This window comes from Salvelinus namaycush, chromosome 40, assembly GCF_016432855.1.
Source record: "Salvelinus namaycush isolate Seneca chromosome 40, SaNama_1.0, whole genome shotgun sequence".
Classification (NCBI taxonomy): domain Eukaryota; kingdom Metazoa; phylum Chordata; class Actinopteri; order Salmoniformes; family Salmonidae; genus Salvelinus; species Salvelinus namaycush.
Window position 1 is genome coordinate 20013435 of NC_052346.1, and position 18003 is coordinate 20031437.

Genomic DNA, 18003 nt, shown 5'->3' on the forward strand with positions numbered 1-18003 from the left:
TTTATTTAACTAGGCAAGTCAGTTAAGAACAAATTCTTATTTTCAATGATGGCCTAGGAACAGGGGCAGAACGACAGATTTGTACCTTGTCAGCTTGGGGATTCGAACTTGCAACCTTTCGGATATGAGCCCAACGCTCTAACCACTAGACTAGTTGAGTATCTGGGTAATTTGTCGGTTCGATTACAGGCTCAAAATGGCCAGAAACAAAGACCTTTCTTCTGAAACTCGTCAGTCTATTCTTGTTCTGAGAAATAAAGGCTATTCCATGTGAGAAATTGCCAAGAAACGGAAGATCTCGTACAACGCTGTGTACTACTCCCTTCACAGAACAGCGCAAACTGGCTTTAACCAGAATAGAAAGTGGAGTGGGAGGCCCCGGTGCACAACTGGGCAAGAGGACAAGTACATTAGTGTCTAGTTTGAGAAACAGACGTCTCACAAGTCCTCAACTGGCAGCTTCATTAAATAGTATACGCAAAACAACAATCTCAACGTCAACTGTGAAGATGCGACTCCGGGATGCTAGCCTTCTAGACACTATTCTGGTTAGAGCCAGTTTGCGCTGTTCTGTGAAGGGAGTAGTACACAGCGTTGTACGAGATCTTCAGCCGTTTCGAGCTACAATAGTCATTTACAACATTAACAATGTCTACACTGTATTTCTGATCAATTTGACATTATTTGAATGGACAAAAAATTTGCTTTTCTTTCAAGACCAAGGACATTTGTAAGTGACTCCAATCTTTTGAATCTATTCATTCATTTCACCACTAATGGTAGTGTATTTATTTTATTTTTTATTACCTTTATTTAACTTCCTTAGCATACTGGTTATTGTCCGGAATTTCGGATGACTGACGTGCCCAAAGTAAACTGCCTGTAAACTGCCCAAAAGCTAGGATATGCATATACTTGATAGCATTGGATAGAAAATACTCTGAAGTTTCTAAAACTGTTAAAATTATGTCTGTGAGTATAACAGAACTGATATGGCAGGTGAAAACCTGAGGAAAATCCAACCAGGAAGTACTATTATTTTTAAAGGCTGGTTTTCCATTGAAAGCCTATCCACCATAGAAAGACTTAGGACCCAGTTCACGATCTCTATGGCTTCCTCAACATGTGACCAGTCTTTAGGCTTTGTTTCAGGCTTTTACTCAGAAAAATTAGGGAGATACACCGCTTCAATGAGAGGACAGTGGAAATTTCCATCCATGAACCAAGCACATGATCGGGAGAGCGATTTTCTTGTTTACCTTTTTCCATTGACGAAGCTTTTGTCCGGTTGAAATATTATTGATTATTGATGACAAAAGCAACCTGAGGATTGATTTTAAACATTGTTTGACATGTTTCTACTATCTTTTATTGTACTTTTGGTTTTGAGAGCGTGCATTGTGCCTTTAGATTTCTCAACAAAACGGAGGTATTTGGACATAAAGATGAACTTTATCGAACAAAACGAACATTTGATGTCTAACATGGAGACCTGGGAGTGCCACCAGATGAAGATCATCAAAGGTAAGTGATTAATTTTAATGCTATTTCTGACTTTTTGTGACTCTCTCCTTGGTTGGAAAATGGCTGTATGGGTTTCTGTGTCTAGTCGCTGACCTAACGTAATCGCAAAGTGTGCTTTCGCCGTAAAGCCTTTTTGAAATCTGACACAGCGGTTGCATTAAGGAGAAGTTTATCGGTATTCGTATGTTTAACACTTGTATCTTTTATCAATGTTTATGATGAGTATTTCTGTTATTTGATGTGGCTCTCTGCACTTTCACCAAATGTTTGTTTGAGACAATGCATTTCTGAACACAACACAACAATATCAAATGAGGTTTTTGGACATAAAGATTAACTTTATCGAACAAAACAAACATTTATTGTGTAACATGAAGTCCTGCGAGTGCCATCTGATGAAGATCATCAAAGGTTAGTGATTAGACCTCTCCTTGGCTGGAAAATGGCTGTATGGTTTTCTGTGACTAGGTGCTGACCTAACATAATCGTTTGGTGTGCTTTCGCCGTAAAGCCTATTTGAAATCGGACACTGTGGCTGGATTTACAAGAAGTTTATATTTAAAATGGTGTAAAATTCTTGTATGTTTGAGGAATTTTAATTATGGGATTTCTGTTGTTTTGAATTTGGCGCCCTGCAATTTCACTGGCTGTTGTCGAGGTGGGATGCTAGCGTCCCACTTGTACCAGACAGGTTAAGCACTTTGTGACAACTACTGATGTAAAAAGGGCTTCATAAAATACATTTGATTAACATGTATATCACACCAACTGACTGGTTCTTCTGATGTTCACACAGGATACCATGTTGAGACATTCTCTACATCCAGAGAGCAACAGCAGGAAGATCAGAGAGCTAAGAGGTCTCATCACTGCCCACACTGTGAAGAGATTTTCCCATTTCTATCAAAGCTAAAAATACACCTAAAAATACACACAGGAGAGAAGCCTTACTCCTGCTCTGACTGTGGAAAATGCTTCAAAACATCAACTGATCTAAAAGTTCATCAGAGAACACACACAGGAGAGAAGCCTTTCTTCTGCCCTGACTGTGGAACTAGTTTCTCTCATCTTTCCCACTTAAAATCACATGAACGTATACATAAAGGGGAGAAGACATACTCCTGCTCTGACTGTGGAAAATGTTTTAAAACATTATATGAGCTAAAAGTTCATCAGAGAACACACACAGGAGAGAAGCCTTATTACTGCTCTGACTGTTGAAAACGTTTTAAAACATACTCTCAGCTAAAAGTTCATCAGAGAACACACAGGAGAGAAGCCTTTCTTCTGCTTTGACTGTGGAACTAGTTTCTCTCAACTTTCCAACTTAAAATCACATGAACGTATACATACAGGGGAGAAGCCATACTCCTGCTCTGACTGTGGAAAATGTTTTAAAAAATCAAATGAACTGAAAATTCATCAGAGGACTCACACAGGAGAGAAGCCTTTCTTCTGCTCTGACTGTGGGGTGAGTTTCTCTCATCTGGGCACCTTAAAAACACACCAACTTATACACACCGGAGAGAAGCCGTACTCCTGCTCTGACTGTGGAAAACGTTTTAAAACATCAACTCAGCTAAAAGGTCATCAGATGACTCACACAGGAGAGAAGCCCTACGTCTGCTCTGACTGTGGAAAACGTTTTAAAACATCCACTGAGCTAAAAGTTAATCAGAGAACACACACAGGAGAGAAGCTGTATTACTGCTCTGACTGTGGAACTAGTTTCTCAAAATTTTCCCACTTAAAAACACATGAACGTATACATACAGGAGAGAAGCCTTATGTCTGCTCTGACTGTGGAAAACGTTTTAAAACATCAACTCAGCTAAAAGTTCATCAGAGAACACACACAGGAGAGAAGCCTTTCTTCTGCCCTGACTGTGGAACTAGTTTCTCTCAACTTTTCAACTTAAAATCACATGAACGTATACATACAGGGGAGAAGCCATACTCCTGCTCTGACTGTGGAAAATGTTTTAAAACATCAAATGAGCTAAAAGTTCACCAGAGAACACATACAGGAGAAAAGCTTTAATCCTGTTCTGACTGTGGGTGAGTTTCTCTCGACTGGATACCTTAAAAACACCAACATATACATGAAGGAGAGAAGCCATACTCCTGCTCTGCCTGTGTAAAATGCTTCAAAACAGCAACTGAGCTAAACGTTGATCAGAGAACACGCGCATGAGAGAAGCCTGCTTACGTCTTCTCTGACTTTTGGGTGAGTTTCTCTCACCATAGCAACTTAACACACCAATGTATACACACAGGGGAGAAGCCTTACTCCTGCTCTGTGGAGGGGTGCGCGTGTAAGTCAAACATCTAGCCAAAGGCTGCGTGTTTGAATCTCATCAAGGAGGACTTTAGCATTTTAGCTAATTAGCAACTTTGCAACTTCTTACTACTTTTTAGCTATGTCAGCATGTTAGCTTAGCATGCAACTACTTAGCATGTTAGCTAACCTTTCCCCTAAACCCATTTAACTTTACCTTAAACCCCTCACCCCTAACCTAGCTAACGTTAGCAACAAAAAATTGGAATTCGTAACATATCATACATATTACAAGTTCGTAACATATTGTATGAATAGCAATGCGTAAAATAACATACGAATTGTAATTCATAACATACGATACGTCCTACAAGTCGTATTATACTGAACAACAATCTAAACGCAACAATTTCAAAGATTTACAGTTTGTATAAGGAAATCAGTCAATTGAAATAAATGAGGCCCTAATCTATGGATTTCACATGACTGGGCAGGGGCTCAGGCATGGGTGGGACTTGGGAGGGCATAGGCCCACTTGGGAGCCAGGCCCAGCCAATCAGCATGAGTTTTCCCCCAACAAAAGGTCTTTATTACAGACAGAAATACTACTCATTCCCCCCCCACCCCCATAGGAGGCTGTAGGAGGGCAACAACCCAGCAGCAGGACCGCTACCTCCGCCTTTGTGCAAGGAGGAGCACTGCCAGAGCCCTGCAAAATGACCTCCAGCAGGCCACAAATGTGCATGTGTCTGCTCAAACGGTCAGAAAAAGACTCCATGAGGGTGGTATGAGGGCCCGACGTCCACAGGTGGGGGTTGTGATTACAGCCCAACACCGCGCAGGACGTTTGGCATTTGCCAGAGAACACCAAGATTGGCAAATTCGCCACTGGCGCCCTGTGCTCTTCACAGATGAAAGCAGGTTCACACTGAGCACATGAGCACATGTGACAGAGTCTGGAGACGCCGTGGAGAACGTTCTGCTGCCTGCAACATCCTCCAGCATGACCGGTTTGGCGGTGGGTCAGTCATGGTGTGGGGTGGCATTTCTTTGTGGGGCCGCACAGCCCTCCATGTGCTCGCCAGAGGTAGCCTGACTGCCATTAGGTACCGAGATGAGATCCTCAGATCCCTTGTGAGACCATATGCTGACACATGCACATTTGTGGCCTGCTGGAGGTCATTTTGCAGGGCTCTGGCAGTGCTCCTCCTTGCACAAAGGCGGAGGGAGCGGTCCTGCTGCTAGGTTGTTGGCCTCCTCCACGTCTCCTGATGTACTGGCCTGTCTCCTGGTAGCGCCTCCATGCTCTGGACACTACGCTGACAGACACAGCAAACCTTCTTGCCACAGCTCGCATTGATGTGCCATCCTGGATGAGCTGCACTACCTGAGCCACTTGTGTGGGTTGTAGACTCCGTCTCATGCTACCACTAGAGTGAAAGCACCGCCAGCATTCAAAAGTGACCAAACATCAGCCAGGAAGCATAGGAACTGAGAAGTGGTCTGTGGTCACCACCTGCAGAACCACTCCTTTATTGGGGGTGTCTTGCTAATTGCCTATAATTTCCACCTTTTGTCTATTCCATTTGCACAACAGCATGTGAAATGTATTGTCAATCAATGTTGCTTCCTAAGTGGACAGTTTGATTTCACAGAAGTGTGATTGACTTGGAGTTACATTGTGTTGTTTAAGTGTTCCCTTTATTTTTTTGAGCAGTGTATAATACGTTTTGCTCTGAGACCAGGTTGTCCCTCTGCAGTATTCTGTGGGAATGAGTTAGTAGACACTTTTTTTATTGAGTCTTTACTTAACTAGGCAAGTCAGTTAAGATCAAATTCTTACTTACAATGCTGGCTTAGGAACAGTGGGTTAACTGCCTTGTTCAGAGGCAGAACGACAGATTTTTACCTTACCAGCTCGGGGATTCGATTTAGCAACCTTTTGGTTACTGGCCAAACGTTCTAACCACTAGGCTACCTTCCGCCCCTAACATGTATCAGATAGAGATGGTGTGATGATCACTTTTCACCATTAGTTTGGGGGGATTATTTTACAACTTTATTTAATGATACACAGTTTATGAAATTAATCCTTGTGTTTATTAATTGTCTTTAAAACTAGATGAGTTATTTTAGTTACTGATCATGAATGTGTTTGGATAACTGCATTGAAGCAAACTTGATTGATCTGCCAATGAAAAATAAAGTTATATGAAAATGTACTGGTCAACCTCTTCTTCTCTTTAGTATTCAGTTCTTCATATTAGATCTGACAGTATGAATGGTTCTTATGGTTGTATTCAGTTCTTCATATTAGATCTGACAGTATGAATGGTTCTTATGGTTGTATTCAGTTCTTCATATTAGATCTGACAGTATGAATGGTTCTTATGGTTGTATTCAGTTCTTCATATTAGATCTGACAGTATGAATGGTTCTTATGGTTGTATTCAGTTCTTCATATTAGATCTGACAGTATGAATGGTTCTTATGGGCTGAGTGCCTGGAGTGTTTTTGTATGACTACAGTCAGGAGTTCTCTCTGACCCTGTGATGTCACCAGCACATTAAGTACATTCATCTTAAGATAGCCAGGTGAGACAACCACATATCACAGTAAATACATTTATCCTCAATTAGTCAGAGTCACATTATTATTATTTGTATTAGTATTATTAGTATTTTGGGGGGGTACTCTTTAAAGATGTAGGGTTTCAGACCTTTTCGGTCAGATGGGCAGGGACTCTGCTGTCCTACCATCAGAGGGAAGCTGGTGCCACCATTGGGGTGCCAGGACAGAGAAGTGCTTTGACTGGGCTGAGAGGGAGCTTGACCTCCTGTAGCAGTGGGATGGCCATGAGACCAGAGGTGGCAGAACTGAGTGCTCGGGTTGGGATACAGGGTTTGAGCATAGCCTGAAGGTAGAGATGGGGCAGTTCCTGTTGCTGCACCGTAAGTAAACACCATTGTCTTGTAGTGGATGTGAGCTTCGGCTGGACGCCAGTGGAATGTACGGAGGAGCAGGGTGACATGGGGGAACTTTGGAAGGTTAAACATCCAGATGGACTCCAGTGTTCTAGATAAGTTCAGTGGCGAACCATCATTCAGGGCAGGTTGGCCACCTGTTTTGAGCCCCACAGTTTTAGCGATAAAAAAGTGAGAAAAAATGATCTGTTTGCAAACAATGTAAAAAAAAACATTTATAATTGAGTAATTCATAAAGCCACATACAAACATGGTCTCTTTTATGTTTTCTTGAGTAAGGCAGCTCCAAAATGCAGGTGTTTCAGCCTAGCTCAGTGCTTTCTGTGGAGGTGGGGCAAGCCCGCAGAAAATACGGAGCTTTGCGCCGTGATTGGCTCAGTGTTCTGTCATTCATGGGGACAATACGTCACTGCCAAGTCTAAGGGTAGAACTTTAAAATTCAAGCCCCTTGGGTGCTGCCATAGAGTTACATTAGAAGTGCCCATCCAAGAAGGCTCAAGGTCATTGTCCACAGATAAAATAACGTCAAATCATGTGATATCTACAGTCGCTTTGATTGGACTGATCATGTCAACATCATACTTTCCAAATCTGAGCTAGCAGTCATCATCATGAATCAAGTCGACAATTTACTGGCAAATCCTTTATAATTTTTGTCATATGAAGAGAAATAATGAGAAATTATATATTAAACGTATCGGTTCTCATCGGCCGTTGGACATAAACATTACAAAACAATTTGGAAATTTCTGCAAGCATTAGCCTGCTATTCAGTGGAGTGGCTGTGTGGTCCCAAGTCTAATATTAAGGGGCTCTTTTCCTAGTTTAAAATTGTAAACATTCAACATTGGCCAAGCTGTCAACGAAGCTTGATTTGTGCCGCACTCAAAACAACTTAACTCGGTACTGCAAAATCTGACTTGAGTGAGTTTAAGACTACTGGGAACTTGGGGATAAACGACTGAGAAAATACGTTTTGAACTCATCCAACTCGGAATTGTAAATTGGGAACTCGGGCCTCTTTCTACAGCTATGACCTGAAGATCACTGATGTCATCATGATTCCATTTTTCTCTTTGAGTTCCCAGTTGTCTTGAAAGGACCATAAATCCAGAGAAAGCCAGACTTTGATGACAAAGTTTGATGACAAAATATGCCCACGATGGACTGCCGCGCCACCTTCCTGTTCAAGTGAGCACAACACAACAAGGTGAGTCAAAAAATGTCTTGTATGCTGTTGCATATATGATGTAACATGCCAGGGAGATATGTATACTGTAGCTAAGAAAGTAATACTAAGTGTATGTTGTGTAGTAAGATGTTAGTAGCCCATGTGCCTCACCTTTGTAATTTGGTCTATTTTCACCTCTTAATTTTGCCTACTGTTCTGACTTGGTGGTTCAAAAGGGCTGAACAAATAGTTATATTGACTACGTCCGTTCTAGCTCGTCTTAATCGAAATTACGGTTTGCCTCTTTTTTTTTTCCTTTTTTTTTTAAATTTTATCCCCCTTTTCTCCCCAATTTTCGTGGTATCCAATCGCTAGTAATTACTATCTTGTCTCATCGCTACAACTCCCGTACGGGCTCGGGAGAGACGAAGGTCGAAAGCCATGCGTCCTCCGAAGCACAACCCAACCAAGCCGCACTGCTTCTTTAACACAGCGCGCCTCCAACCCGGAAGCCAGCCGCACCAATGTGTCGGAGGAAACACCGTGCACCTGGCCCCCTTGGTTAGCGCGCACTGCGCCCGGCCCGCCACAGGAGTCGCTGGAGCGCGATGAGACAAGGATATCCCTACCGGCCAAACCCACCCTAACCGGGACGACGCTAGCCCAATTGTGCGTCGCCCCACGGACCTCCCGGTCGCGAACCCAGAGACTCTGGTGGCGCAGTTAGCACTGCGATGCAGTGCCCTAGACCACTGCGCCACCCGGTTTGCCTCTTATCCGCTTGTCGTCCCCTTATGCCATAGTTTGTAGATATCAATTGTCAGTAGAAACCACATTTGTTTAAGCAAGTCAGCCATGTTTTTTTTTTAAATGAGGCTGAATGAACTGTTTCGTTGCCAGACAAGGCTCCGCTGATAGCCAGGTGTAGCAGTGGTAAGTTGTTTGGACTATGCTTTTCGGTCAGCTTTATGTAACAGTTTGTGGGCACCCTTTGTCACTGTTAGAGTGCAATTAATGTATTGTTTAGTAATGTGTTGTGTAGTGGCTTTGCTGGCATGCATCCCACTTGTTTAGTTTTTATTTAATCTTTATTTAACTAGTCAAGTCAGTTAAGAAGAAATTCTTACTTACAATGACGGCCTATCCCGGCCAAACCCGGACAATGCTGGGCCAATTGTGCGTTCCCTATGACACTCCCAATCACGGTCAGATGTGATTTAGCCTGGATTCGAACCAGGGACCGTAGTGATGCCTCTTGCACTGAGATGCAGTGCCTTAGACGGCTGCGCCACTCGGGAGCCCTTAAAAGGTTTGCGCCCAACGTGGGGCAGGAGTTTGACGACACAAGCGGGGAGCCCAGCCAACAGAGATTTGAGAAATGTGTTGGTACTCTTCTCCAGATCTGTGTCGAAGTTTGACCGGCAATTTCTTCGACCTCATTGCTTGGTTTTTGCTCTGACTTGCACTGTCAATTGTGGGACCTTATATATACAGGTGTGTTCCTTTTCCAATCATGTCCAATCATTTGAATTTACCACATGTGGATTCAGGTCAAGTGTAGAAACATCTCAAGGATGATCAATGGAAACAGGATGCACTTGAGCTCAATTTGGAGTCTCAGAGCAAAGGGTCTGAATACTTACCAAATAAGGTATAGATTTGCTAAAATTTCTAAAAACCTTTTCGGTTTATCATTATGGGCTATTGTGTTTATATTGACGAGGAAAAAAATGCATTTAATCAATTTTCGAATAAGGCTGTAACGTAACAAAATGTGGAAAAAGTCAAGGGCTCTTATATACTGCCCTGTATATGCTTCAAACTACAGATGTAAGGTTCTGAAATGGTAAACACAATGGCATAATGGAAAATGCATGTTCAATGGTTATCTCTGTATTAGTATTACTAACATTAAAACACCTAGGTAGATCAGTGGTTATCTCTGTATTAGTATTATCTCCGTTTTACCCACGTTAACCACTGCTCTACCTAGGTGTTTTAACGTGGGTAAAACAGAGATAATACTAATACCGAGACAACCACTGATCTACCTAGGTGTTTTAATGTTGGTAATACTAATAGAGACAACCACTGCTCTACCTAGGTGTTTTATCTCGGTATTAGTATTATCTCTGTATTACCCACATTATAACACCTAGGTAGAGCAGAGAGGACAGAGCATGTGGCTTTGCAACACACAGGTGTTTCATCTCCACACTGGGATGATTTTAACAGTGCAACGCCACACAGGCCTCATGCCGCTCAGGTAGGAGAGTACCAGAAATAAATGAATAAAAAACACAAAACTAATAAAGGAACACACAGTGACCAACAATATATCCCTGGCGTCAATAGTTTCAACTGGCTCAGCTCACTGTTACAGTACAGCACCACCAAGTTCCATTTATTAAGTGACCATCTGTCTTATGTAACCATAAAAACGTAACATAACACACTATTTTGAGAGTCCCAGATTTATATTTACTATGTTACATCTAGTCTATGAGACGAGGCTGCACCTTGAGCTACATTATAAACACGCAGATCAAGAGGTGTGTTTTCCCTTCAACATCTGCATGTGGCATAAGCTCACCCACCTCACAGCATGAATCTAAAATAGTTAACTTTGGCTGTGAGTGATGGGAGAAAATCGGACTCTTAAGGCAATTACTTGAATAATTCAAAGGATGTTTTATTTACCAACGTGATAACTAAATGGTCTTTTAATTTTTTTTTAACTTCGCTATGGGGCCTTCAATGGGAATTTGGCCGTGCTTCACCTGAACTGCAGTACCGAAAATGCCCCCTGAGCACAGTGGAAAGCATGCTTATAGACTGGAAGCCTGGCCCCTTGATCCGAGAAGGGTGTAATTGCAGGGGCGTTCTCTGATATCGGGTATTTCATGATATCAAGTTTACACCAATTGATGCTCCCCATTGGTCCGTGGCCGTTTCTTTTGCGTTGGGAAAACACTTGTTGACAATTGTAGCTAAGCCTAACCCTTTTCCTAACCTTAATCTCAGTCTCCTAACCGCCACGTTAGTTATCCAAACCTGCATGGTAAACAAATCCCTAACCCTCACCCTTTTCCTAACCTTAATCTCAGTCTCCTAACCTGCCACGCTAATTCACCTAACCTGCCACTTTAATTATCCTAACCTGTTATGTATGCTATGTTCCTAGTTAAATAAATACTTCTTTTTTTTAACAAATTGTGTCCATCAGTTTCATAACACCGGAACTGACAAATGGCGTGTGTCAATTTTTATTATAACAGGGAACATCCACATCAAGAAACTGTACAGTCGTGGCCAAAAGTTTTGAGAATGACACAAATATTAATTTCCACAAAGTTTGCTGCTTCCGTGTCTTTAGATATTTTTGTCAGATGTTACTATGGAATACTGAAGTATAATTACAAGCATTTCATATGTGTCAAAGGCTTTTATTGACAATTACATGAAGTTGATGCAAAGAGTCAATATTTGCAGTTTTGGCCCTTCTTTTTCTAAGACTTCTGCAATCTGCCTTGGCATGCTGTCAATTAACTTCTGGGCCATATCCTGACTGATGGCAGCCCATTCTTGCATAATCAATGCTTGGAGTTTGTCAGAATGTGTGGGTTTTTGTTTGTCCACCCGCCTCTTGTGGATTGACCACAAGTTCTCAATGGGATTAAGGTCTGGGGAGTTTCCTAGGCATGGACCCAAAATATTGATGTTTTGTTCCCCGAGCCACTTAGTTATCACTTTTGCCTTATGGCAAGGTGCTCCATCATGCTGGAAAAGGCATTGTTCGTCACCAAACTGTTCCTGGATGGTTGGGAGAAGTTGCTCTCGGAGGATGTGTTGGTACCATTCTTTATTCATGGCTGTGTTCTTAGGCACAATTGTGAGTGAGCTAATCCCTTGGCTGAGAAGCAACCCCACACATGAATGGTCTCAGGATGCTTTACTGTTGGCATGCCACAGGACTGATGGTAGCGCTCACCTTGTCTTTTCTGGACAAGCTTTTTCCGGATGCCCCAAACAATCGGAAAGGGGATTCATCAGAGAAAATGACTTTACCCCAGTCATCAGCAGTCCAATCCCTGTACCTTTTGCACAATATCAGTCTGTCCCTGATGTTTTTCCTGGAGAGAAGTGGCTTCTTTGCTGCCCTTCTTGACACCAGGCCATCCTCCAAAAGTCTTCGTCTCACTGTGCGTGCAGATGCACTCACACCTCCTGAGCAAGCTCTGTACTGGTGGTGCCCCGATCCCGCAGCTGAATCAACTCTAGGAGACGGTCCTGGCGCTTGCTGGACTTTCTTGGGTGCCCTGAAGCCTTCTTCACAACAATTGAACCGCTCTCCTTGAAGTTCTTATGATCCGATAAATGGTTGATTTAGGTGCAATCTTACTGGCAGCGATATCCTTGCCTGTGATGCCCTTTTTGTGCAAAGCAATGATGACGGCACGTGTTTCCTTGCAGGTAACCATGATTGACAGAGGAAGAACAATGATTCCAAGCACCACCCTCCTTTTGATGCTTCCAGTCTGTTATTCGAACTCAATCAGCATGACAGAGTGATCTCCAGCCTTGTCCTCGTCAACACTCACACCTGTGTTAACGAGAGAATCACTGACATGTCAGCTGGTCCTTTTGTGTCAGGGCTGAAATGCAGTGCAAATGTTTTTTGGGGATTCAGTTCATTTGCATGGCAAAGAGGGTCTGCAATTAATTGCAATTAATCTGATCACTCTTCATAGCATTCTGGAGTATATGCAAATTGCCATCATACAAACTGAGGCAGCAGACTGTGAAAATGTATATTTGTGTCATTCTCAAAACTTTTGGCCACGACTGTACAGTAGTTCTCCTACTGGGCGGCGCGGGGAATAGTTGAAAGAGTGATTGGTGCTGAGGAAGCTATGGCAGTGGATGACCTGCAGCCTGTTGAGATTCATAATGTCGTTTACCAGTTGAGGGATACCGATTGTAAAGATGAATTGTACGTGCGGCTGAAAGGTTTTTGGGAGTTCGGGAATTAACATTGGAAGCATTGCAGGCAGTGGTGGAAAAAGTACCCAATTGTCATACTTGAGTAAAAGTAAAGATACTTGAGTCCTTTCCTATCAAGGTAAAAGTGAAAGCCACCCAGTAAAATACTACTTGAGTAAAAGTCTAAAAGTATTTGGTTTAGGCGGTCAGATGCCGAACAGTTGCCATACCAAGTGGTGATGCAGCGTCAAAACGTCATCAGAGCGCGCAACAGGACATTGTACTGTCTACACTCGGTTTGTTGTTTACATTAAAACATTTTCATTAAATCCATTTTAATCCCAACAAACGTTTTGTTGCTAAGGATTCCACAATGCGGTTAGCCTTTACGGCTGGGACTGCAAGTTTGTGTTCCTTTGTTTTACGTGGATTCAGTGAGTGCTAGCTGGCTGTACTACAGACACCTGTCGTCGTCGTCGTGGGAAAGACTCATTGTTAAATGCAGGAGATTTTGAGGGAAATCGACGAGTATCAACAGCTTTATGCTATGGAGGAACAACATACTCCTTCATGGAAAGATCCGACCACCTCACAAAATAACTTTAACCCGACAAAAAAAAGAAAAACAGATTCATCTACAGACACGGACGATTTACTTAGAAGGGCTGAGGGGGAGTTTGGAGATCAGCCAGAGTGTAATTCTCACGCTCCAAAGAGAAAACAAGACACTCACAGCCAAGGTAAAAATCCACGATTCCAACATGGATTGTCTACTCAGGGAAAACAGGGTGATGAAGGAGTCGCTACTAGACATGCGTGAAAATCTATTTTTTTCTGGGATTCCTGAGGACGCATCCAATAATCCAGAGGGCGCGATCAGAGAATTCATGCAATCAGCCTTGAAACTTCCTATAGAGTCTGTAAACAAGGTGGCTTTCCACCGAGTACACAGACTTGGAGCTTGGAGCGACAAGACAGACCAATGGTCCCCGACCGATCATCGCAAAATTTGAACACTACCAAGAAAAGGAGCTGATCAAAAGCAGAGGAAGGGAGTTTAAAGGGACCAAATTTGGTCTCAATGACCAATTTCTAAGGGAGATAAACGAACGTCGTAAGAGACTGTATCCGGTACAAAGACAACAAAGGAAGGATGGTAGCCTTTATCATTGTGGACCAACTCTTTATAGATGGACAGCTATTCCGAGACAGCTCCATAACACCGTGGCTGTACTAAATTCTACAGGGACTTCAGGTTACGAGAAAAAAATAGAAGGTATGGGAACTGTAAAATTGTCTGAACATTATGAAGTGGATATGAACACACACATACTCAATTACATGCTTGCTTACACATACGGACTTATACATACACACACACACCTGATCTCGCTCTCCTCTCTCTCTCTCTTTTCTCATATCTTCTCTCCCTTTCTCTCTCTTGTTGAGAACTGTTTTATAATTTAATGTGTTTATTGTTTGTCTATCTTTTTTATGTATTTGTCTACACGTTTATATATGTTTACAACAAGCAAGGGGAAGATATCAGAATAGGGGCATTGGGGAATAATAACATATTGTATGGAAAACATTTGTACTGTAGTGAAGTCGTCTCTAGAGTAATGCAAGGTCTCTTTCATGATCATGTGAAACGTCAACTGCTATGGAAATGCTGGGTTATATTGTTCAATTATGTTAAAGGTAATTATGATGCAACTATGATGGTGATACGATATGGATTACAATTATCATCATGAATATCAAGGCTATACGCACTACATGTTACACACATAGACACTCAACCATGCAAATTGGCAGAGTTATTATTTATTTGGACATCACAGATTATAGTCTTACTCTTATACAGACATCGTACACACTCTCACTATATCCCATCCAATATCATACACATCAACCTACTCAGATTTGCCACACACATAATATCTTGTCTCAATTTTCTAACATCTGTGGCATTGGCTCACAGGCAAACAGGCAAGGGAATAAAACAAATATTGCTAGAACCTATTTCTTGAATTCTAAATATCAGACATTTGAAAGATCTAGTTTTGACCTTCATAATACCTGTCACGTTCCTGACTTGTTTTCTGTTGTTTGGTATGTGTTTATTGGTCAGGGCGTGAGTTTTGGGTGGGCAGTCTATGTTTTCTGTTTCTATGTTGGTTTTGGGTTGCCTGGTATGGCTCTCAATTAGAGGCAGGTGTTTGACGTTTCCTCTGATTGAGAGTCATATTAAGGTAGGTTGTTCTCACTGTTTGTTTGTGGGTGATTGTCGTCCGTGTCTGTGTCTGCGCACCACACGGGACTGTAGCGTTTGTTCGTTCGTTTTGTTATAGTCTGTACCTGTTCCTACGTGCTTCGTGTTATATGTAAGTTCTCATGGTTTAGGTCAGTCTACATTCGTTTTTGTTATTTTGTAATCTTTCCAAGTGTTTGTTTTCGTGTCTCGTCGTTTGCTTTAATAAATCATTATGTATTCACAACCCGCTGCATTTTGGTCGAATCACTACTCCTCCTCTTCGTATGAAGAGGAGGAGGAATGCCGTTACAATACCTCTGATGGCAGTAACTTTACAAGCACTAATTATGGTCAATTTTGACTGAGAATAGTATCTAGTTACAGTAAGGGGTGAAATAAGTATAGCCAGTTATAATTGTAATGGTTTAGCAGATTATAAAAAAAGATCAGTCTTTACATGGCTAAAAGAAAAGGAATATAACATATACTGTTTACAGGAAACTCACTCTACATCCTTAGATGAAGTTGCGTGGGAAAAAGGAATGGGGAAGGGTGTGATGATATTAATTAACAATCATTTCGATCTGAATGTGCAAATAATCAGGAATGATTCGCAAGGAAGGTGGATCCTTTTGAATATGAAAGTGGACAAAAAAGAGATTTGGCTCATTAATTTATATGGTCCAAATCAGGATGATCCACACTTCTTCGAAAACATTTATACCAATTTATTGAACTTACAGGCAACAAAGGATCTAATCATTATGGTCGGAGACTATAACACAGTGTTAAGTACCTCAATGGACTGTAAAGCTAATCACAACAAACTATCATCACCGTGCCCTTAAGGAAATCAGAAATATTATGGACACATTAGAAATAGTGGATATTTGGAGACTAAAAAACCCCGACCTAGTGAGATATACATGGAGGAGACTTAATCAAGCTAGTTGTCTTGACTACTTTCTTGTCTCTTTCTCTCTTGCATCAAAGGTTTAAAAAGTTTTAATAGGAGACAGAATGCAATCGGATCATCATCTAATTGGCATTCACATAACTCTTATAGATTTTACACTTGGATGTGGATATTGGAAATTTAATCAAAGTTTACTGGAGGACAACTTATTTTTAACTAAGACAAAAGAATTTATAACAGATTTTTTTCCCAGTATAATATAGGTTCAGCAAATCCGTTTGTTTGGTATACCTTTAAATGTACCTTAAGGGGTCATTCAATTCAATATTCATCAATAATAAAAAAGCAGTTTTTGGCTAAAGAGCCAAGACTAACAAGGGAAATCCATGAACTAATAGTACAGGTAGATAGCAATAAAAATGATACAGAGATACAAAATAAGTTAGAGGAAAAACATAAAAAACTTAAGGAACTTATTCAAGAACGATCTAATGTAATCTATTACAAAAATTACAAAAATGGAATATGGAGAAAAATGCAAACTTTTTCCTGAATCTCCAATACAGGAACGCTAACAAAAATAATTTGCAGAAACTCGTTACTGAAGACGGAGTCATCTATGATTCTCCGAATGATATTTTAAAAGAGGAAGCTAATTATTTTAGGCAGATGTTCTCTTTTCCATCTCATCCTTTCCCCACTGAATGAAGATTATGGTAAGGAATTCTTTACAAATAATATAAAAAAATTGAAAACTAAAAAATGTACAGAAAGATCAGTGCAAAGGCCAAATTACAGAGGAAAAACTTAAATCCTTTCAGTCTGGAAAAAACCCAGGGCTTGATGGCATACCGGTAGAGGTATATCAAGTATTTTTTGATATACTAAAAGCGCCATTGTTAGATTGTTTTAACTACTCCTATAGAAATGGTAGTCTGTCAGGTACTCAGTTGGAAGGTCTGATTTCTCTATTATTAAAACAAGACCCAGATGGCAAATATAAAGACCCAGTCTATCTAAAAAACTGGAGGTCCCTTACACTTCAATGCTGTGGCAAAAATACTAGCAAAATGCATAGCACTCAGAATTAAAAGGGTTTTACCAGGTATTGTTCATCCTGATCAGACAGGTTTTTTACATGCATTGGAGATAATATACGACAACTACTAGAAATAAAAGAACATCATGAAACATATAAGAAGCCAGGAATGGTATTTATAGCTGATTTTGAAAAGGCATTTGATAAAGTAAGACTGGATTTTATTTTTAAATGTCTGGATTTTTTCCATTTCGGTAATTTTCTTATAAAATGGGTCAAAATAATGTATAGCACCCCCAGGTGTAAAATAGTAAATAATGGCTACTTCTCAGAGAGTTTTGAATTGTCAAGAGGAGTTAAACAAGGGTGTCCGCTGTCACCATATCTATTCCTTATGGCCATCGAAATGCTAGCTATTAAAATCAGATACAATAACAACATTAGAGGATTAGAAATCCAAGGCTTAAAGGTGTGTTATTTTGTTACATTTTTTGCATTGTTGCTTGCTGTTTTCTTCTGTCTTTTCCTTTTTTCTCTTCAGTTCATTCTCTTGGTTGTTGGTGCATTGGGGGGTTCTTGGGGGTGGGGAATGGAATTAATATAATTTTGTATTAAATTTTTTCTTCCTTAGGGGGGACTGTGGGAGGTGTTTATCGAATGGTTGAGGGACAGCTATTGGGGAACTGTGGGAGGATCTTGGAGGGTTTGGGTTCACATTTTTTGGCCTGGTGGTAGATCGGTCAACATGCCCTTGAGCAGGGCATTGACCCTGGATGCATCTGTGTGTCGCTCTGAATGGGAATCTGTTGGATGACTGGTATGATGTAGTTATTGAGCGGCTTCACTGCAAG

At 41.2% G+C, this 18003-nt stretch overlaps 1 protein-coding gene across 1 annotated transcript; it reads left to right on the forward strand.

The window, feature by feature from the left end:
* Positions 1 to 2532: 2532 nt before the first annotated feature.
* On the forward strand, positions 2533 to 3943 carry LOC120033408 (oocyte zinc finger protein XlCOF22-like; the record flags this gene model as incomplete). The annotated part of the gene is made up of 2 exons (XM_038979755.1): positions 2533 to 2675; positions 2926 to 3943. Coding segments are annotated over 2 exons (783 nt in total), but the record flags the coding sequence as incomplete, so codon positions are not given.
* Between the last annotated feature and the right edge of the window lie 14060 nt (positions 3944 to 18003).